Raw genomic sequence first — 25,104 nt, 5'->3', positions numbered from 1 at the left:
TTACAATCACCAGTTAAATTCTCTAATCTGATTAAGATTTTTTTTTAAACATGAAATATATACAAAAATAATATATACATATTTTGACACCATTTTATAAATTAATTTAAAAAAATAAGAACTCAAAAAACTCAATAAAACGATCAACCGGTGGTTTTACAAAGAAGCCGATACTGCTTTTACTATCCATCCAGTGCCATTAGTAACTAAAGTAATTGAGAAATAAATAAATATATATATTATATATATACATATCTTTTAGGGTGGGTCAAAACGTAAATTACACACACACACACACACACACACACACACACACACACACACACACACACACACACACACACACACACACACACACACACACACACACACACACACACATATATATATATTGTGACAAGCGTCTTAAAAAGCGTCAGCTTGAAAGTTTTTTGTTTATGTCTTATTTTTAAACGGCAGTTCTATTGTCAATGGGATGGTTTCATCTTTTTCTGACGTAGGGGCGCCAGAAGTCGTTCATTTTTAGTTTGGATTCTTGATGTTAATATTGCCTCTAGGTTCAAGTTTGATTTGAAGTATGATTTTTATGAGATTGAACTGTTTGTAGACATTTTCGACTTGGATAAGAAATTTCAGTTCGTTTCTATATGTTTCTGACTGCATACATTAAATCTCTCAAAGGTTTCGTACGTAGAGCATTTAATGTATGCAGTCAGAAACATATAGAAAACGAACTGAAATTTCTTATTCAAGTATTTGTCGAAATGGCTGCAAACAGTTCAATCTCATAAAAACGAAAGAACAAAAAATCACTAGTGACTACTAAAAACATTGAAAACATCACCAGTACGTATCCAACGATTTCATTACTTTGGGTACCAATGTTGTCTCCAAAATTACGTAAGGTGTTTAGGAAGGCAGGATATAAAACGGTCTTCAAATCAAACTTGAACCTAGAGGCAATATTAATATCAAGAAATCTAAATATTAATATCAAGAATCCAAACTACAAATGAAAAGCCACCCAGGAGTCTACCTTATTAAATGCCATTATAGCAAAAAGTATATATGTGAAACAAAAATGAAAAGTGAAAGAAAAAAAAAAAAACACGCATGCAACAACACAAAAACAGTCAATAGGAAATAAAAAAGAACAATATGCATTAGCCACACATGAGACATTGTGCACAACAAATTAACTGGGACAGTTGCAGAACTCTAAATGTTGTTGCTAAAAAGTTTGGCAGGAAAGTTCGTGAGGCACTTAAAACACAGTACCACCAATGTGCCCATCAACAAAATTGTATCAAATTAGATGAGGGACAATATGTGTCAACAAAATTTTGGACACCATTTCTCAATATGTGTCAACAAAATTTTGGACACCCGCTATTCTCAGGTCACGAAATCTTGTAATTTCATCTCAAAAATTAGGCTCCCAAGACTTCGGGTGAATCTTTAACAATGTCTGTAATAAGAAGAAATCTGTTATTCCACATCTCTTGCATGGTTCAGTTTTTGTTACCTCATCTAAAGACCAAGCTGAATTGTTGGCTAAGAACTTTTCATCAATCTCACCTCTTGATTTCACTAATTACATCCTACCTGGTATAGCTGACAAACAGGTTGATCCATTGCTTGACATTCATATCACTCTAGCTTCTGTACTTAAAGTGATTTCCTTTTTAGACTCTTCTACAGCTAGTGGTCCAGACAACAATCTGTTATAGCTCTGAAGAATTGTTCTCCAGAGCTGTCATTTATACTTTTAAAACTATTTAACAAATACTTATCAGAGTCTTGCTTTCCAGCCTGCTGGAAAGTGGCACCTGTTATCCCTATTTTCAAAATGTCTGGAGAGCAATCTGACTTGTCTAACTACCAGCCAATTAGTCTTCTTACTATCATAAGCAAGGCTTATGAATCTTCAATTAACAAACACTTAATCTCTCATCTTTAATCTAACAACTTTCTTTCTGATCATCATTATAGATTTCAATCTTTAAGAGAATAATTTTAAGAAAATATAGTTTTTCTTACCAAGTTGCTAACATGTGAAACAATATGACCTCGGAAGCTGTGAATGCAAACAATATTTTAACATTTAAAAATAAAATTAAATATTTTGATTTCAACAAATACATATTGTAAAAGGAACAACTATTTGTTTCTTTATAATTTTGCTATTGGTTTTGAAGTGACATTTTATTTTATTATTATTATTATTTTAATTTATTTATGAGCATGCTGTTAGTGTCCATCTTTGTATGAGCCTTTATGTCCTTTAGAACATGTATATGATGTTCTAATAAATATCAATCAATCAATCTTCTCATTCTACTGCTGATTTGTTAACGGTAATAACTGATAGGTTTTATCATGCATTAGATAGATTTGGAGAAGTTAGAGCTATCGCTCTCAACATTTCTAAAGCTTTTGATAAGTTTTAGCATACTAGTCTTCTCCATAAGCCCTCTTCTTACGGTGCATCAGGTAACACCTTTAAGATTATTGAATTCTTCTATACCAATCGTAGTACAAAACTTGTCCTTGACGGACAGCATTCTTCATTATTTCCAGTAACTTAAGGGGTTCCCTTAGGGCCTATACTTTTTTTAATTTACATTAACGATCTCCCAAAAATTCTCACATCCAAGGTGGCATTGATGATGATAGCAATTAAAATTATATGCTGATGATAGCAAAATCATTGGAGTTATCAGCTCGCCATTTGATGTTGATTTTTTACAAGTTGATATTAATAAAGCTGTTGAGGATGTAGGCATACTTTCATCTTAGATGACTTTAAAGTTAAATTCTGCTGCTATAAAGGCCAATCAAATACTTGAAATTTTTAAAAAGCATTTCAACACAGAGGTTTAAATATAAGAAAGTTGCTATACACAACATGCATTTAGAACTTGCAGTTCAATCATGGTCACCATATCAAGTGGGAGATATTCAGGTTTTAAGCTGAAATTAACGAAAAAATACAAAAGCATTTTGTGTTTCATAACTGCTATACAAAGATAGACATAATGCACCTTGACTTACCACTATAATTGAGAGAAGGATCACAAGTGATCCTTAGCAGCAGCTTAAAATAATACGTCAGGTTAATGTCATTAACTGGCATCACCCACCTAAGTTGCTTTCCTCCTCTTCATGCGATGGACCAGCTAGTCATACTCCTGGTCATGCAACGCAAATAAATTGTCAGCTTGTAAAACATTGCAAACAGAGGGAAACATTGCAAACAAAGGGAATCTCAAAGTGTTAGAGGTCAGCATCAGGTTGGCAAAAAAATATATAAAAGATAGAAACCATAAAAGATAGAAACGAGGTTGGCAAAAAACACTTTCAGGTCGGCATTGCCGAATGCTGACCCTAATTACGAGTCCTCTCTCTCTTTCTCTCTTTCTCTCTCTCTCTATATATATATACATGCTCGTACATTTTTTTTAAAATTATGTTTAAAAACTTTCCTCGCGTGGTTACAAAACAATTTTTTTAAATAAAAACTTCATTTAAATTTAACAAAAACTAGCTTATTACCAACTTTATTTTCTTTTTCAAGTTTTTTTAAATGATGATTCACATTTTCATTAGCCATCATTTCAAGCATAGGTGATAACTCCTAAACCAAAAATCTTTTTTTACAAAAGTGTTCTCAAAATAATAAATTAAAATGTGAAACTTAGTTTACCGGATAAACTTCTTTAACAATTTGAATTGACGATATATACTCTCCATACTTTTTAACTTTAAGGACTGAAAAAATCTTAAAGTAAAAAATATTTTTATAAAGTAAACAATATCTATATTAATTTTGGCTCGGTAAAAAAAAAAAAAATTAAATTTTTTTTTTTTAAAAGTTTTGACTACAGCTAATACCTCAGCCTTGAGGAGATAAATTACATTATTAGAAAACGAGAAAAAAAAACAACAACTGTAAAATCAATAAATAAATTACTTGCCTTAAAAAAAAAGGTTTAAGAGATACTTATAAAAACAATACTTTTTTGAGTAAATTATAATTTACTCAAAAAAGTTAATTTTTCAAATATCTTGAAAAACTAATAAATGAACTCATATGTTAAAATGATCTCAAAAAGAGCTTTCATATATTAAAATTACCTGAGCTTCACGCATATTCCGATGATCAATGTACTCTTTAATTTTGATCTGAGGATTACTAATAACAGGACCATGACCTGGATAAATAACATCTGCTTTGAATGAAAGAAGTTTTTCAAGTGATTTCATATAATCGTGTAGATCAGTGAAAACCTGAACAAATAGATTAAAAATTATAATCAAAATTTATAATTTTCAAAATTTATAATTTTAATTATAATTTTATATAAAATATAATTATAATTAAAATTTATAATTCAAAATGAAACATAAAATTTTTAAGTTAAAAACATTTTGTTAAAAAATCATAAAAATTTTATTAGCTATCTATTCTTTTTAATTTTGTTTAAAAAAATTCTTTTTTATAAAATAAACTTTTCATCAATATCATCTCTTCATTCCAGTAGTTGCATTCTACTTGATATAGCCAACAAACAGGTTGATTCATTGCTTACTTTTTTTACAATGACTATGTATAAAACCATCAGATTTATTAGTTTAAAATTTGATATCATTTATTTTGATTAAAATTTCAAGCAATAAATCTGTAATCTGCAAGTCTAAATCATCTTGACAGATTATTCACAATGTTATTTTTGAACAGAGAAAAGTATGAAAATTTTGCTATTTATTTTTCTCATGATTAATATAATTCTATATCATGTATCAAATCAATATTCAATAGATGATCTCAGAAAATGCTGCTTGCTACAAAAAGAAACCATGCCTTTTTTTGTAGCAAATAGCATTTTCTGAGATCATAACTATTCTCATTATCAGGAATTCATCAATTTAGTTTTTTTTCACTTGCTAAATCATTTAGATACATCAGTATACATATGATACTGTATCATCATCAGTATCCAAAATATTAACTTTAATCACTAAAGTATACTAGTATTTTCTAAGAGATGTAGATCTCGAGACTTTAATCTTGGTCTCGAGAATCATTTAACTATCTTGGTCTTAGTCTTGAAAGCCTGGAGAATCAATCTTGATCTTGTTCTCGAACCTTTATTGTCAACACAATTGATTAGTAATTATTAATAAGTTGCTACTACTAAGAGTAACATGTTATAAAAGTTATGAAAGTGATACACAGTAGTCTGTTTTACTTCTTACATAAAGTACTTAAATAAAATATGTAAACTTTACTTAAATTTTTTCTTTTCTTTTCGTAACTATAGTATGTGACTAATATAGTTGCCAAAAGAAAACAACATTGTTATTATTAAAGTTATCTATTGAAGACTGCAACAGCTTTCTGCACAATAAACATGATTATATTATACATGTATACATTTGTGATAACATAATTGTATTTTCATCTTTTATTATAGAGTAACGTGTATAAATGGTCAAATGATCAACTAAAGGTCTGATAGTATACACACGTTTGAGCATGAGTATTATGTGTTAAACTTCTAAAAATATGTCTTGATTTTGGTGAAAATTTTCGAAGTCTTAATCTGGGTCTTGGTTTGACTTTTTGATGTCTTGTTATTGGTCTTGAAGTCTTGATTTTGAACTTAAATGTCTTGGTCTTAGTCTTAATCTTGACCTTTACTGTCTTGACTACATCTCTAGATTTAACCCTGATTTTGGAAAAATATCATTAGGGGTGTATTATTGTACAAATAATTGCAGTATAACATTGCAATTGATTTTATCTTTCAAGACCACAATAAATCTTAATTGTTAAAAATAATCAAAAATGGAATTTATTTTAAATCCATTTTAAATTTCCAAAAAATTTAAAACAGGTTTATATTAAATTTTCATCTTTTCAAAAACAAAAATATGTTAACATAAAGTATGCAAAAAACTTTATAAAAATTTTTTTAAAACAGCATAGTAATTAAAATTTTTTTAGGATGTAGGCTATCTTGTATAAACAGAAAAAGTTAAATATTATGCATGTAACCCATGCTCTACTTGTAATTTTAACACATACCATATTAGATTAATTTATGTTATTACAAACTGTATTACATAATAAAGTTCTAATATTATTAAATATTATTAATTTATAAATAATATTATTAATTCAAACTAAATACCATTACTAAAATTTAGAAATATGGTTTACATTCAAACTCGAGCATGGATTTTAATACATGCCTAAAGTAGAGCATGGATTTTAATACATGCCTAATATTCAAGTTCTTTTTATTGCTATCAATATTAAGTTATATTAGCCTAAAATTGCTACAGGGGGTAATTCTTGTCCAATTTTGCTAATCTTAGTCTCATTTTTTTATTTTTATTTTAACTAATATAGAAATCAGGGAGAATAGTCATATTTCTGAAAAAAGTTATTTTCACTCCACCCTAATGATAATATTTGTAAAAAAAGGAAAGACATACAACCTTATGATGATTGTAAAATGGCTCAAGGATGGTAGATAAAGTAGGTCCAACTACATTTACAATTGGCTTTTGGACCTTGCCTGAGAGTGAGAGGATTGTTATTTATCAATATAGGAATGTCAACATTATTATGATGATTGTTTGCAGTAAATAATTGAGTTTTTTTTGGAGTTAAACCCACAAGCCACTGCAAGTCCAAACCCCATGCTGTTATAGAAAAGTAATCAGAGTAAAGATTGGCTGCTTGTTTGAAGCAATTAATAAGACTTTGTCAAGACAAGAGTATAAAGTTGAGAAACAATGTAAGAGCAAATAATATTGCAATTGTAACCATTCTCATTTCCAGTAACCCTCAAAGTTATTGGAAATAAAGACTTTTGTAAGACTATAATGGAAACGCTGTGTGAACTACAAGCCGTAGAAAAGTTTAATTGAGAATTGACTTTAGTATCAGAAGCTAAAGTGATTTAGATGCCTAACAATGGGTTAATCTGTTTAACTGGAGTGTTAGGAAGAATATGACCATTAGACTCAGTAGTCAAATTAGAGGAAAAAGTTCTTTGCAAATAGCTCTGCCTTATTTTGGGTAAAATTAATAAGATCAGATCCATGAATTAGAGATGGAATGTTAGACTTACTTTAGGTAATGAAACTGTTAAAGATTTTCCAAAAGTCTCTAGAACCTAACATCTGATATAATATTCAAGATTTAGTAAACTGTAGTTAACGGAGCTTAGCATCAGGCAGGAAATTTTTTACATTGACTTCTTGCAATAATAAAAAGACATTTGTTCTCAAAAGAGATGTTCTTGTAAAAAAGATGAAAAAATAATTATGGTTCAATATAGCAATTGCACAAGGTGATTAAAAAAATTGAGTAGAATGAATTTGACTTAAAACCTACGAGATGGAATAAAAGCATACATACCTGCTTGGATCCAGGAGGTTAGGTAAGAGGTGCATATATGCATTCATTATATGAATATATATGGATATAAACAAATATATTTGCTACTTATTGAGATGCTGGCAATCAATATATTTATATATTTATATAAACTTAGTTATTTATATGGTGTAGTGTTTGTGGTATGACTCTGAGAAGACAATAAAAGGAGCCATAATCTTAGATTCGCAAAAACATCGGTTTGAACAATATATATTTTTAGAGAAGATTAAAGTAATTTGGACATGAAGAGAGGTAGCAGCTTCAGAAGAAAATAGTTGAGGGAGAAGTAAGAAAGTTTGTAGAGAATGCATTACATATGGTATGAACAAGTTAAAGAAAGAAAATGCTTGAGATTATTTATATTAAAGAAACAGCATAAAAAAGGGAGGATAAAACTTGATGATCATGATCATGTTGATCATTATGATGTTTTTATATAAATATACATGAATATATATATATATATATATATAAAAAACATAACATGAATATCTAATAAAAAAACAAACTACTGCACTTATTCTGGAATACTCCAGAATGGGCAGAATAATTCCAGGAATGGGCAGATTAACTACATTGAATGGTCAGATTAGCTCCATCAATGAATAGGTTAATTTCACTGATAAGCATTAGATTATTTATTGACTAAAAGTTTAAGTCAATCCACAAATGAACAATAAGTTAATACTTTTATATTTTGTCATTTTTAAATTTTAGATTATTATAAGAGCTGTTCAGGTGTGGTTAGCCTAATAAGAGTTTTCTAGACAAATAAGAGTTTTTGGAGCACTTAATTGAATGACGAGTAGCATAAGAATGAATTTTAGTAGATGGCACAGGAGACGCTAGCTCTTTAGAGCAGTGCCCATTAAAGTATTTGTAGAAAAGAGAGAGAGAAGCAACATTATGACAATGTGATAATGGTTGGAGGTTGGCTGCGAGAACAGATCCAACTATGTTTATATTGCGTTTTTGCACCTTGTCTAAAAGAGAATGGCATCATTAGAAGATCTGCCCCAGATATGACAACAGTATTCCATACAAGGACGGTTTCCAAGAAAGATCAGAAGTAAGAGTTAATCCTAGAAGGTGAAGAGTGGATGACTCATCGACTACATTACCGTTCATAATGCCCATGCTGTAGCAGAAGTGATATCCTTTTCAAGCTCAAATGCCCCCTCCAAGCAATCAGAGAGTGTTGGCTTCTTATCACGACAAGAATAAATGGTAGCATCATCAGCAAACAATGCCACCTTAGATGTGAGAATATCTGGAAGATCGTTAATATAAATTAAAAAGAGTATAGGGCCAAAGATAGAACCTTGAGGAACCCCTGAAGTTACAGAATAAGAAGAAGAGTGCTGTCCATCGAGGACAACTTTTATACTATAATCTTAGATTCAATAATCTAAAAGATGTTGCCAGACACACCGTAAGAAAAAAGCTTATGGAGAAGACCAGCGTGCCAAACTTTATCAAAAGCTTTAGAAATGTCAAGAGCGATGGCCTTAACATCTCTACCTTTATCTAATACACGATAAAACCTATCAGTTATTACTGTTAGTAAATCAGCTGTAGAACAAGAAGATCGAAACCCATATTGATGATCAGAGAGTAAGTAATTAGATTCAAGATGAGAAATTAATTGTTTGTTAATTAAAGATTCAAAATCCTTGCTTATGATAGGAAAAGGACTAATGGGACGGTAGTTAGACAAATCAGATCGCTCTCCAGAATTTTTGAAAATAGGGATAACAGATGCCACTTTCCAGCAGGCTGGAAAACAAGAATCTGATAAGCACTTGATTGAATAGTTTTGAAAGTATAGACGACAGCTCCCGAGAACACTTCTGCAAGACTATAACAGGTATGTTGTCAGGGCCACTAGCGGTAGAAAAGTCTAAGCAGGAAATCACTTTAGATACAGAAGCTGGAGTGATACGAATGTCAACTTCAAATGTTTAAAACCCAGAAAAGTCAATTTATGTTTTTAATTGAAATACATAATAAACCTTAAATCAATTGTTTTTTGAATGTGGTGAAGGGGCATAATTTTCTTATTGATCCAGCACCTCAATAAGAAAATCCACTAGCTATGACTTTAATATACACATAAACTTTAATTTTGAATTAAAATGCTTACTGCTGTTCCTTGACCTAAAATGCAATCTCCAGTAAACAGTGTATTTTCTTCTTTTAAAAACAATGCCATATGGTCTGATGAATGACCAGGTGTAAAAATTGCTTCAAGGGTTGCTCCTTCTGTAGAGAATATGTGTTTATCTTTCACATGTGTAAAAGTAATATTAGGATTTGCTCTTTGAAACTCTTCATCCAAATCATGAAAAAACTTTAGTATTGGTAACTTGTAATCTTTAAAAAACAACAAAAGTTAAAATCGACACAAATATTATTTTTTAAATACTCAAATTTTGCTACAATAATTGTTACAATCAATAAAATTAATTGACCAATCAAAAAAAAAACCTTTTTGTACTTTGCATTAATTTCAGAACACCAGGCGTTCCACCAACATGGTCAAGATGGTAATGTGTAAGTATAATTTCTTGAATTGCCCCACCATCCAAAGCTTCTTTTAACATTGATAAATATTCAGGCACATTTTCACTTCCAGTATCAATTAATATTTTACTAAAATTAAATAAAAAAAACAACTTATGATAATTAAAAACTTAAGCTTTCAGATCGGACAAACTAACACCCTCTAAAACACCCTCTGCTTTAAGGCTCTTGGTTGAGTAAAGACTCAAGATGGTTTCTCATAAAAAATATTGAGCTTGATTTGATTGAGGTTGAACATGAAAATGTGTTAACTGTCTCCAGCAACTGTTTTGTAAAAGACCTCTAAAGCTAAGACATTTAGGATAAGCAGAAAACTAGCGTTAGTGTTTGTGATGTGAATTGTTGAGGTCACACATGGAGCCCTTTGATATGACCTTTTGATATGACCTTTTGGTTAATTAGCAGGAATAAGGCAACTGCATAGCTTATTGCTCAAAGTGTTATACACTATCAGGGTTGGGGCTAAATACATTTGATCAAAATCAAATACAAATATGTTGTATGGGGAATTTCCTAATAAAATATCTGTACTTAGGTTAAGAAAAAATGTACATATTTTTTCAAAACAAGACTGATAAAATGGTCTACTAAATAGAAGAATGAAAACAAGTCTTCTAGCAAATATCCCTTAAAAAACAAAATTTTAATTTATTTTAGTGATAAAAATGAAAAATGAAAACAAACCACTTGGCTTTTATTCCTTAATGTCAGTTCCAAGTCTAGCCTCATCTTACTCCATGGTTTTCACCTTCTTGTGCAGCTGCTATATCTAATCGCAATTATTTTTTTCATCTTTTTCAAAAGAACTTATTTACTCTTAAGAACAAATGCCTATTTATTATTGCAAGAAATCAATGTAAAAAGGTGCTGCCTAATGCTAAGCTCCATTATTCGAGTTTACCAAATCTTGTATTTTATCTCAGAAGTTAGTTAGGCTTTAGAGACTTGTGGAAAATCTTCAACAACATCATTAACAAAGATAAGTCTAACATTCCATCTCTAATTCATGGGATTGATCTTATTATTCCACCCAAAGATGAGGCAGAACTTTTTGCAAAAAACATTTCTTCTAATTTGACTCTTGAATCTAATAGCCATTCCATTTGAACAGATAAACCCATTGTTAGACATTCAAGTCACTCCAGCTCCCATTGCTAAAGTCAAATCTCAATTAAACTCTTCCACGGCTTGTGGTCAGACAACATTCTTGTCAACGCCTTATAAAATTGTTCTCCAGAACTCTCTTGAATTTTCATTAAACTATTTAATAAGTGCTTGTCTGAATCTTGTTTTCTTGCATGTTGGAAAATAAAATCTGTGGTTCCAATTTTTGAAAACTCTGGAGAACATTCTGGCCCCTTCAACTAATGTCTGATTAGTCTTCTATCTGTTATTAGCAAGGTCTTTGAGTCTTTGATCAACAAATTTCTCACATCCCATCTTGAGTCAAATAACTTACTGTCAGACAATCAATACAGTTTTCAATCCTCTTGCTCTAAGGTTGACTTGCTAAATGCTGTGACTGAAAGATTCTTTTGTGCATTATGCAAAAATGTATGGCTGATATATGTGATTATTATTATAATATATAGTTGATATAATACATAGCTGATATTTTGAGCATTGTGCAAAAATGTATAGGCTGATACTAAGGTTATTATTCTCAGATTACATTATCTTGTACTTTATCTCAGATTCTAGAGATTTATGGAATATTTTTAACAATGATATTAACAAAAGTCTAACACACCTCTTATACATAAGTCTGATTTTATTACCTTATTAAAACAGAACTATTTGCAAGAGCTTATCCTCAAATTATCTATTGAATCTGATAATCACACTGTTATATTTTAACTTTTATTATAAACTCAGTAATTGACGTCATTTAAAATTATACGGTTAGTTGAATTGAAGATATTAATTATATAATTATTACAATATATATATATATATATATATATATATATATATATATATATATATATATATATATATATATATATCATTCTATAGTTCTTTAACTGTGTTTAGCTTTATTACGGTTTACAACATACAGAATTCGCTAACAAACAGGTTTATCCACTGTTAGACATCCAAATCACGCCTGTTTTTGTTGCTAATGTAAGTGTTCTCTTGAACTCTTCTTCACCTTTTGATCTGGAAAACATCCAGGTCACAGACTTACAGCAATATTCTCTAGAAAATTTTTTAATACCATATAAACTACTTATCAAGTACTTAACTGAATATTGTTTTCCGATTTGCTGGAAAATAGCATCTGTGGTTCCAACTTCAAAACTCTGGAGATCACTCTAACCTCTCTAAGTATCGCCTAATCAGTCTTCGTACTATTATTTGAATCTTTAATTAACAAAATACTAATGTCAAAGCTTCAGTCTAACAACTTATTCTCTGACAATCAATACAGAATTCTCTTTTTTTTAATCCTCTTTAATTACTGACTTAATAATAAAACAGAAAAGTCATCAATAACAGGTATTATAAAAGTATATAGAAGAAATTAAAAGTGTAATAGTTATATAAAGGTTCAAGATAAAACTTTAGAAATAGTTAAAAATTAGATAGCAGTGATAGAAGATAGAAAGATAAGATAGAAGGTGATACAAGGGCTAATACTCTTGACATATCAAGAACTTTTGAAAAATCTGGCATGCTGGTATTCACCATTAGCTTACTGCATATAGTACCTGGGAAAATTTTATAATTATTAAACTATTTTATTCTAACCATAGTACTAAAGTTATTCTAGACAAATAATGTTCTCTTTTTCTTCAAGTAAATTTTGGGCTACCAGAAGGTTCCATTTTTGATCCTGTGTTATATTTTATCTATATTAATTTTCCTGAGAGTTCCTGAGACATTAATGTTCCCTAGGAGCCACTTTAGAGGCAGTATCTACATACTATCATACAGATCATTAATGTAGATGATAAAACAACATGGAACCAAGTATATAACTGGTTATACTCTAGAGGTTATTGGAAATGAAGAAGAGTATTGAAGAAATGAAGAAGAGTGACAACTTTTGTACTGCAATTAAAAAAGAATGATTCAAAAATTATACACCATATGAAAAGAGCTTATGAAGAAGACAAGTATGTCAGACTTAATCAAAAACTTTTGATATGTTAAAAGCAATAATCCTTCCCTCACAGCTTCCATCTATTGCACAATAGACCCTTTCTGTTATTACAACTAACTATTCAGCAGTAGAATAAAATGATCAAAATAACTTATTAGACTCAAAATGTCAAAGTTTGTTAATTAAAGTTTCAAAGACCTTGCTAATAATGGTAAAAAGAGTGATTGGACAATAGTTGAAGAGCAATCACTAAAGTTTGCTAGACCACAGATGTTATTTACCGGGAAAACAAAATTCAGATAAGTACTTATTAAACAGATTAAAGAATTTTGAAAACATGCAAAGTTTGTTAATATTAAAAGTCATTTGCATTACATTATTATAATAAATGACCGATTAGCGCCACAGTATAATTGCATGTAAATAACACTGATAAACAAATAAAATTTTTGTGTAGAAATCTTGTTAAATAGGTGGTTTTTTAAGACGAATTAAATATGCTGATTTTAAATATGCAAACCATTTTTTACCATTATGTCAAGTTGTAAAGATATTTAGGTTCAAATCTTAATGATTTGGGGTAAAGTCCCTAATATTGTCGAAAAAAAAGTGATTCAAAAGTATGTCAACCTGGGTCTCAAAAGAAGCGTATTTTCATAGAGATTTTAAAAGAAAAAATTTTTCCTTAAAATTTATTGACAAAAAAATTTTGTGAAAAAATGCTGAAGACTCTTAAAAAAAATTTTAACAAAATGTTTCTCAGCAATAATACAAAAAGTACTTATTTTTATTACTAACAAATAATATTTTAAAAATCTATATGAAAATACGCTTCTTTTAAGACCCAGGTTGACATACTTTTGAATAACTTTTTTTTTCGACAATATAAGGGACTTTACCCCAAATACTAAAGATTTGAACCCAAATATCTTTACAACTTGACCTGATGGTAAAAAATGGTCTGCATATTTGAAATTAGCTTATTTAATTTGTCTTAAAAAATCACCTAGTTAACAAGATTTCCACAAAATATTTTTATTTGTTTATCAGTGTAATTGTATGAGTATATATATATATATATATATATACATATATATATATATATATATATATATATATATATATATATATATATATATATATATATATATATATATATATTAAAATAATTTAAATGAAAAATACAACTTTATAATGGAACTTGAAGTTTCATGCCATTCGGCAATCATCAGCCATATTATTCAAATATAAAATAAAAACCGTTATAAAAAATACAAGTTTAGTGTTGCAAAGGCATCTGACATCAAGTATGCATGATCCGATATTTGCTAATCACCAGAATCAAAGTTAGATAGTAAAAAATTTTTCCTATGCCTACAAGCAGAAACTTGTTTACTTTTTTTGTTAAGTAGTAATCAACTATCAAACGTCATAATTAAATATTTTTCATTGATGCAAAGGTTACACTTTTTTGTAGATGGGTTATAAGATTGGCATCTTTTAACTATGTTCCACTTAATTATAGGCATGTTACCTGCATCTTAATGTTTCCAGATTTCCTTGGAAAGTTCTGTATCACTCCTATACCTGGTTGCATTAAATGATTTAAGGTGGTTTGCAAACCTGAGCTTGAATGCATTTTCACTAATACAGATGTAATACTTTTCTTGTAAGACTGGGATTAGGTGATGCTAAAGTGGTTTTATATACAACATTTTTTGATAGAAATAAGTTATTTAACGGGCATGTGGTTTTCTTAATGCAGTTCCAATTTATATCATTAGCGGTGAGTTGGTTGCGCAAAATTCGTTGGTTGTGTAAATTAATGATTGATCAAATATTTGGCATGCAGCTGTAACTAATTTTTATTGTGTTTCTGTTGAAAATTTTGTGGAGCTTATGATGTAATGGAAAATGCAAGTCAATTAAGTTTAAGAAAAGGTGTCCAATTTTTGTTACCAGACTTTTCTAATGCGTCTTTATAAATAGGAGCAGTCTTTTGGAAAAATTTTTTGCTTGAAGAATTGGAAGATAATCTATATACAATTGAGGTTGGTAATTGATAGAGTTGCAAAAAAATGCGTTTTTTTCCTTTAAGACAAAAAAACTTGTTTTTTTAGGTTTTTTGGCATTTTTTTGCTTTTTTTTAACAATTTTTTAGTTGTTTTTTTTGCATAAATTTTGGAATAGTTTTCCTTTATTCTAAAATATTTTCAGTATATGACCATTAAAAGCACAATTAGATGTATAAACACCGATTTAACATAAAATTTTAATAACAAGTTAAATTAGCTTTAAGTTAGTTATATATCTAGGCATGCTGAATGGAAATGTTTATTTTTTGCTTTGTTGTACTAACAACTGTGATACTCTCATTCTATACAGAAACTACTCTCATCCTATAAGAAAGTTACCATTTTAATTTTAATAATGTAAATATATTAGTATATAATACCATGCAAATTTAATATCAGACTTGAAATGCTCAAAAAAATGAGCAATCTATTGAGATTGTTTACTTATTTGAGCATTTGTATATTGTGTAGTAATTTAGTCTTACATTGTTTGTTTGTTATATTTGTCAATGCCCTATACTGAACTTAATTTCAAGGAAAATTTTAAAATTTTGAAATGCTATTATTAACGGAGTTTCCCAGACCACCTTCATCTGATGATTTGTAATTTATTTATTTGTAATTTATTTTTTATCTGAATTTTTTTTCTAATTACATGATTTATTTATCAAGACATTTTCATATAACACTATATCAGAACACTTGCAAAATTTTTTAACATGCTTTGTTTTTCAAGTTCAATTTTTAGACATAATCTTATGGCAAAAGAATGTTTAACTTTTTCAATTTTGCTAATTTGGTTCAGAGGTTTAAATAAATGGGCGACTAAGGTTTTATTTCTGTCCCCTGTATGGAGAGCTTAATTATAATTGATTACCAAAAAGAAGAACAAAGATAAATCACTCAATAATTTAAAGATAACCTTTCTCTTTATATAAAGATGTATGCATATATAGATATTATGATGCTTTAAAACCCCTTTAAATTGAAAATCACTACTCAGTGTTTTTAATGTGGTGGGGTTATCTTTTGTGTTAATCTATTTTTAGATTCTACTGCAGAAAAACTACAGTTTTATATCAAAATTAAAAAACATGAACTTCTATAAGTTTCTTGATATCTTTATTTAAAATTTTTTTAGTTAATAGATTTATATAAAATTTCCCTTCATTTGAGTAACAAGTTGACCTTTTGAATATAAACATTTTTTAAACAATACTAGGGACCTGTTGAACAGAAAATGAGCTCAAGCATGAACTAAATATCGGACAATTAAACTTAAATTAGACTTAAATTATTTACAAAAGATAACCATAGCACATAAAAAAAACTGAGTTCTGATTTTTTATCTAAAGGTGGGGGTGGGTGGGGAAGATGGGGGGAAGATATATATATATATATATATATATATATATATATATATATATATATATATATATATATAGATGATTTAAATGTTGACATCTTGTACAAGAGTATATATATATAAACTAATTTAAAACATCAGATAATACAAATGCTCTCAATACTAAATAACTTATTTGAAATTTTCGCCAGATTATAGGTGCCGGCATCATCAGCATATAATATAATATAATACTTTTAGTATTGAGAGAATTCTTATTATCTGATGTTTTAAATTATTATTATTATATATATATATATATATATATATATATATATATATATATATATATATATATATATATATATATAAAGCTTTTAACACAGTTTGGCATGCTGGTCTTCTCCATGAGCTTGTTTTAAAATGTGTATCTGGGATTATCAAATCATTTCTTTCTAACCGCTTTATTAAAACCATCCTCGAAGCCCGACAGTCTTATTTATTTCCAGTAACTTCTGGGATACCTCAAGGTTTTATCCTTGGTCCTGTTTTGTCTCTTATCTACATTATTGATCTTCCCGATAACCTTACATCTAAAATAGCTCTTTTTGCTGATGACTCAACTTTTTACTCTGGGCTAGACAAAAAGTATTCTCTCTTTGATTGCTTAGAACAGGCAGCCGATCTTGAATCTGATCTCACTTCTGTAACAGAGGCTCACAAATTTTGGCTTATAAATTTTAACTCTAACAAAACTCTGTTATTTACTGCAAACAACTACCACAATACTGTTGACATTCCTATATTAATAAATGGCAACCCTCTCACTGAGTTTTCTTTTTTACATCTTCTTGGATTATCGTTTACTACTGACCTTTCGTGTAAACAAAATATACGATCGATTGCTAAATTAGCATCCTTTATCATGATTGTCATTTTCTTATGCTGGTTCTTCTAATGATGCTCTTTTTCTTCTAAACAAGGTCCAAAAACCCATTGTAAACATAGTTAGAACCGCTCTATCTGCTTAGCTTGAGCCTCTTTCCAATTGTCATAAAGTTGCATCTCTTTCTCTTATCTACAAATTCTATCATGGTCGCTGCTCAAAACGGTTATCATCTCTAGTTCCATCAATAAAAACTCGTTCTCGCTTGACTCATCGTTCAGCTAAGTTTTATTCATCAATTGTTAAATCTAATTAAATATAATAAATGTTAATAAACAATGTTTATTGTGTCAATATATAACACTAAAGCCAATAAAGATAAAATTGAGGAAGATAAAATTATCTAAGAAGTTTTTATACAGGACTGCTTCAACCGTGTTAACCTTAAAGCATATCAAAATAAAAATAATTTCAATAAATTTCAGTATTAATTGTCCTATTTAAATCAGAAATTAAAATAAGAACTAAGATTTGCCATTAAAGTTAAATTTAAAAGCTTAAACAACGAATTTTTAAATATTTCACAAAAAACCCAAAAAAACGGACCCCTACATTTTTTTTCTAAAAAAAGAACCAAAAAAATCCATCACATCTTTAGTAATTGTTTTAAAATGCTTGGTGGATGGTTGGAACTAGCATTGATATAATTTAATGTACTATTAGACTTGTGGTAAGGTTGAAAAGTGTAGTGTAAGATTAACTGTAGCATCAAGGTAATTAACAATTTTTATATTAGATTGAATGGAAATACTGAGGTTGTTTTGTTTAAATATTTGAGTAAAATACTTCTTAATTTTTTCCATTTTTGAACCATTTGCATTTTTAAACACGGCTAAGCCATTGTCTCTATATAATCCAAAATTAGATCTTTTATAAAATTGCAAAATCTAGAAGAGAAGAAAAATACCACTTAACTAGCACACCTCCGCTCCATCAAATGCACCCATGGTGACATCAAACAAACCGCTCAATTTTTCCATCAAAACTGGTCATTGGTAAATAATAAGAAGAGAATTAAAGATTTATGATAGGCATCAATGGAAACCTATTGTTCTGCAATATTTTGCAATTAAATCAGTGGAATGGTACACAAAATGTAATAAATTGGTTCAAAATCATCATTGACAAACATTTTTATAAATTCCTTATTTTCGACATTTGACTTTTACCCTTCTATTAATAAAAAGCTACTTATTGACTCCATAAACTTTGCAGAAAAAACAAAACCTCAGAGTGAATATCCAAAATAAAACCTCAGAGTGAATAAGAACCTCAGAGTTGAACTTAGATGATGCACTCCAGCAAGACTGGAGTGTCTGGAAGTTAGTTAAAAATAATTGATAAACCCTTTAAAATTGCAGCTTGTGGGATAATTAGTGGTTTACTATCTTCCAAAGTAATTAATCATCTTCATAGATCCATAAGACATGGTGCAAAGAACATGAAATTAAAAACCAACATGAAATTTAAAAAAGGCACCTATACAAAATTTATACACAAAGTTTGTTAATATATGAAATCATTTGCAATAAGAACATCATGAATAGCATACATCAAATAGAATAAATTGTGAATAGCAAATATAGAAAATGACCAATCATGATGTAATTACTAATTAAATAATTATATATATATATATATATATATATATATATATATATATATATATATATATATATATATATATATATATATATATATATATATATATATATATATATCAGGGCTTGTGATGAAGAAAATCGTCAAGCGTGTTATATCGCGCTCGTAAAATTAGAATATGTTTTCATCGAGCGTGATTATGTGCGCTCGAAATAATGTCGGCAGGCGCGAACATGAAAATTGCTGAAGGTGATGCTCATAAAAAGCTTTTTATTTTTTTATATCTTTTTTTATTTGTTACATAATTCTTTCGTCAAAAATATTTGAATTAGTATCACAATCATGAAACTACTTCAACGAATTAGATTTTTATACTTCTAAACTTCTTGTATATTGTCAGATCGCGATTTTATTTTTAACTATTTATGTTATAAAAAAATAATATCAAACAAAAATGCAACTTCTTATTGATTTAGTATTGAAGTATAATTTAGTGATTTAGTTTTGCTTCGTTGTTTTGATATATGTATTTTAAAATGTTACGCTGTAAACTTAATTAAACGGTTAATGGTTTTTATATATCTTACTTTTATTCAAATTATTTATTTAATTTTTTTCTAAAATTTTTTTTTTAAATTACATTTTTTTTATCTTAAAAAAATAACACAAGAAAAATTTGAAATAATAATAAATTAGAATAATAATAACTTTCCATTTAATAATGTTGACGCCATTACTTTGTTTCCTTTTTGAATTTGATTGCGAACATTTTAAACAACAGAATCGTTTTAAATTTGAGTTAAAATAAATAATAGCTAATAAAAAACCTATTCTATAAACAAAAACTAATTTAAAAATTACTCTATTATTATTATTTATTTTTATTATAAACGATGTGCAGAATATTACAAACAACAAATCAAATAAATCTTACTTGATATTTTCACAAGATTAATAATACTCTGCAGTTTCAATTTTCTTATAGCGGTTTTCTAATTGTCTATTCTTATTTTATTTGCGCATTTTTGTATTCACATTGTGTTTCCACGTGCACATTCCATAATTGAAATTAGTGACTATTAATGAATTCAAACTGCTTATTCATTACGTTAGTGCAAAAGAGAACGACGTAGTGCTTTTTATATTTTATATCTTTAATAAAAAATCTTTTTTAAATATTTTATGAAAATAAAAAAATGATCCCGAACTATTGGACGAGCGTTATTTTATACGCTCGTTATAAGCTGAACGAGCGATGTTTATCGCGCCTAGAACATTTGAAAATACCGTTTACGGGCGCATTTTACGAGCGGAGCGCGATCACGCTCGCTTCATCACAAGCCCTGATATATATATATATATATATATATATATATATATATATATATATATATATATATATATATATATATATATATATATGTATATATATATATATATATATATATATATATATATATATATATATATATATATATATATATATATATATATATATAATTTAAGTGACATCTTTAACAGTATGTGTAATAATATTATAAGCATTAAAACATCATATACGGTATCATACAATTTATTTCTTTTTTTCACATAATATTTCGGCTCATATAGTGAGAGCCATTATCAAACTGATAAAACCGTTAAAAAAAAAAAAAATCATGAGGAAAAACCTAAGAGCTAGTATAAAATATTATTATAAAATTTTTTAAATTGTTATTTTATTGGTAATTCAATGTCAGTTTTTTTTTAAAAAAATAAGTGTTATATAGTCTATGAGTGCAGCTATTTTAAAATATCTATTCCTCTATATATAATAATTTATTATCAAAAGATTTTTTTTTTTTTTAATGGTTTTATCAGTTTGATAATGGCTCTCACTATATGAGCCGAAATATTACGAATATATATATATATATATATATATATATATATATATATATATATATATATATATATATATATATATATATATATATATATATATATATATATATATATATATATATATATATATATATATATATATATATATACACACACAAGCTTGGACAGAAATGGCGTGTAGATGTTTAGATGATTTTTAAACATTCTAGAAATGCACTGAAAATAGAATGCTAGCTAGACTTAAACTAGGAATTAAAAAAAATTAATAATGAAATAAAGAAAACCTATATTAAAAAAAATATATAAGCACTAAAATAAAACTCAAAAAATTAAACTCGAAGCGAGTTACTTTTACATTTTAATCACGTTTAAAATAAACTACTTTAAAACTTATCTTTTTAAACATGTTTTTAAAGTTACGCAAAACACATTTACAAATTACTTCTAATGATTGTTTATTTAAATAAAATTAACAAATTTTATTTAAATTATTAAAAAGTCCTATATAAATTATTTTTAAATTGTACAAACTTTAACTTTTTTCAAAAAATTGCACAAAAAAATAAAGTTAAAAAAAACAACTGTTTAGTCTATTTAAAATAGTACAAAAAAATAAAGTTAAAAAAAACAACTGTTTAGTCTATTTAAAAGTCTTAAACAATTCTTTGTAAAAATGGAAACAAAAAAAAAATAAAGTTTAAATTTATCATAAAAAATGCATGCCTACATAAAAAAAATTTATATATAACATTATTTGTTAATTTATACAAAATGCGTTAATTTTAAACAATCACTATAATTAATTTTTTTTTTTATTTAAAGCCTTCTCGTAAAATAAAAACTTTAAAAAAGGTCAACGATTAAAAGTTATACATAACATAACAATTTTTATAGATATTTGTAATATATATGTGTATATGTATATATACATATACACATACATATTACAAATATCTAGGGAATTTAGTTTGCGCATAAATTATGTTGAATTTTACTAAGAGATATCAGCTAATACACCTGATTGACAAAAATAATTTTTATGTGGAATTACAAGAATCAAAGGGATTTTTTAATTCAACTCTTTTACTGTTTTCCGGAGCAAACAATAAAAGAGTTAAAGTAAGAAATAACTTCAACAATAAAAGGTTGATTCCAACCTCTAACAATAGATTACTCTGTTTCTATGGGAAGAGTGTGGTCATTAGATGCAAAAAAAAAAGAATTAGTGAGAAATTTTCCTTGTAAATAGTTCTGCCTTATCCATGGGAGAGGTAATAAGACCAGGTCTTTATATGAAAGATTAAAGAGAAGTTAGATTGCTATTGTTATTATAGATTTTCCAGAAGCCTCTAGAACCATACTTTCAAAATAAAAAATGTAGGTTGTATGATGATGTAGGCTTGAAGACTAAAGTCTTGGTCTTGAGATGTCTCAAGATATATACTCAACTGCTTTGATCTTTAAGCTTCGAATTTTAATCATGGTCTTGAAAACATGTGGTCAAAGTATCAGTAGTAAAATCGAGGGATATATAGTTGTCTGTATTATTTTATACATAAAGTACTTAATTAAGTATGTAAACTTAACTTTAATTTAGTTGCTTTTGTTGTTACTATAGTATATGGCTACTGGGCTAATAGTATATATGAATGTGTGAACATTATTGTGTTGGACTTCTAAGAACTTAAGTCTTGATCTAAACCATTCAAAGACTTGGTCTTGAGTTGACTTTTTTATATCTTGGTCTTGGTATTGAAGCCTTATGTCTTGATCTTGGCCTTTACTATCTTGCCTAGGTCTCTGGTATTAAACATCATTTTTTTGCATATAATTTTTGCACTAATAAAAAGATGTTTGATCTTGGAAGAGTTGCTCTAGTGAAAAAAATTGGGGAAAAAAAATAATAACAAAAGATGCACAAGAAGAAGAAAAACATGAGGTAGAGTGAAACATGAGGTAGAGTGAAACTTGACATAAGTTAGAAATAAGAAATAAGTTTCATGCTTACCTTAATTCAAGAGATTATATAAGAGACTTAACTTTTACAGAGAATAAAAAACATCAAACTAAGAACTATCAATAATAAAATTCAAAAAAAAACAACCAGTCAGCATTAAAGAAGAAATAATGAATGAAAAAAGTATAAGAAAATACAACATAGATAAATCTGATATAGAAGTATAAAAAAATTGAGTTCATAGTATAGCCTGAACCACAAAAGAAAATGAGAAGACACTAAGCACAAACTAGGGTCAGAAACAAAACACAAAGAAAGAGATAAATGTAAATAAGATTTGACTAATAACAAAAAATTAACAGAAAAACAAGTGATAAAGTTGACTACCTAGATAAAAGATAAAAAAATATTTAAAAAAAAGAGTTTTAATGCCAGCAAATTCAATGGTACTAGAACATTAATTTTTTAAAGACGAAATAGCCGAACTTAAGTATGTTTTTTAATCAGCAAATAGATCTAGTAAAATTTTTAGACCACAAGTATTAGTAAAAATAAATTTAATACTTTTTGGTGCTATTTTTATAATATAGATTATCAGAAAAAACTTGACTCAAAAAAAAAAGAATTTGTGTAAAAATCTTTTTTTTAGTTAATTTTATCTCTTGGAAAATTTACCAAAACTACTTGCTCTTTTTAAGACTAATTTAAATTCACCTAAGCAAAAAGCTATGAAGAATTATTAGTAATCAACTCAGTCATAACTCAAAACTCTTTATATAGTCATTATACTACTCATGTGATATCCTAAATCCATGTGTTACCTATCCATAAATATCCATGTGCTATCTATCCCTAAATATCCATTTGTTAACTTAAAACTTATGATGTTTATTAATATGATCTGGTGTCTCTTTGATCATAACTAACTAGCCATCTTTAAAAACCTCATGTTTTTTTTTAGCTATTTAGCAACTATAACTATAGCAACCTACTATATAGCAAAAACATTTAAAAGCTTTAAATTTAAACATATACTGAAAAAAAAAATCATTTATTATATGCTTACACTTTTCCGGTTCCAACAAGGTATGTGTTAGTTCCTTGCAAAGTCATTTCAGATGGATTGCAACCAAGTACTCTAAAAACTCTAGATGATAGTTTCTCGAGCTTTGGTATATGTTGAAGCATAATTTTAGCTGCCATTTTAATTCAAGTCACTAAGAAAATAATTTTTAATTAGATAATTGCTGGTGTATACGAATACTGCACCGGACCGCACCGGACCACACCGGAGTATAAAAAAAATTTTAGCAGAGCGAAACATGCGTTATATTTGTGTTCATATATACAATAAAAGTTTATATAATTATAAAAAAATTTAACTTTAAATTAAAAATAAAGACAGGCGCATTGGAGTGTACTTACAAGTGTAAAGGCTTATTGGTTAGGGCAACCAGTCCAAAAGGATAACTTATTATTCTCGTAACAAAGCCTACCGCTCTGCTTAAATTCAAGAACATATAAAACTTATTTACGAAAATTAATTCTTTTTTAAAATAATCAAAAACGTTAATAGCTATTGTGGTTTATTCTCTTTCGGCTAATTGCCATATAGAGGCCACATTACCAAGGACCGCAAAGACAAGTTCGGCTCCATAAGGAGCGTCAAAACCCGCTCTACGGACCAAGAGTAAAGTGATTTTAGGAAGAACGAAGATATGTTAAAGTGAAAGATAGAAGTAGTCGATTTAGAAAGATAGCATAAAGACAGCGGACAGGATTGCACGCGATATTAGAAAGTGCAATAAAAATTTGTTCGCGAATTAATTTTTAATTAATACGTAACAACGTAACATATCAAAAACGTTAATAGGTAATGTGGTTTATTCTCCTCCGGCTAGTTGCCATTCAGAGACCACCATACTAAGGCACGCAAAGACATGTTTAGCCCCCCAAGATAGAGCGTCATAACCGCTTCACGGCCGAGAGTAAAGTGAGTTTTGGAAGAGCGAAGTTATCTTAGAGCAAAAGATGGAAGTAATCGTGTTAGAAAGATAGCATAGAGAAAGCAAAATCGTTAACATGTGATGGGGGTGTGCGTGGTTCAAGGTTATATTCGTAGGCTTTAAAATTCTGACGAAAATACATTG

The 25,104-nt window shown here is 28.2% G+C and overlaps 1 protein-coding gene across 1 annotated transcript; it reads right to left on the bottom strand.

Annotated features, from left to right (window-relative positions):
* Window positions 1–24,251, bottom strand: LOC100212802 (endoribonuclease LACTB2). Its single transcript, XM_065796095.1, has 7 exons — window positions 24,021–24,251; window positions 9,954–10,108; window positions 9,600–9,829; window positions 4,138–4,290; window positions 3,707–3,781; window positions 3,556–3,637; window positions 1–206 (listed from the first exon to the last, which is right to left on the bottom strand). Exons 1-7 carry the CDS (start codon window positions 24,155–24,157, stop codon window positions 157–159), a joined length of 882 nt encoding a protein of 293 aa, XP_065652167.1. The 5' UTR covers window positions 24,158–24,251; the 3' UTR covers window positions 1–156.
* Between the last annotated feature and the right edge of the window lie 853 nt (window positions 24,252–25,104).

This window comes from Hydra vulgaris, chromosome 04, assembly GCF_038396675.1.
Source record: "Hydra vulgaris chromosome 04, alternate assembly HydraT2T_AEP".
Classification (NCBI taxonomy): Eukaryota; Metazoa; Cnidaria; class Hydrozoa; order Anthoathecata; family Hydridae; genus Hydra; species Hydra vulgaris.
This window is presented reverse-complemented; position numbering and strand designations above follow the sequence as displayed.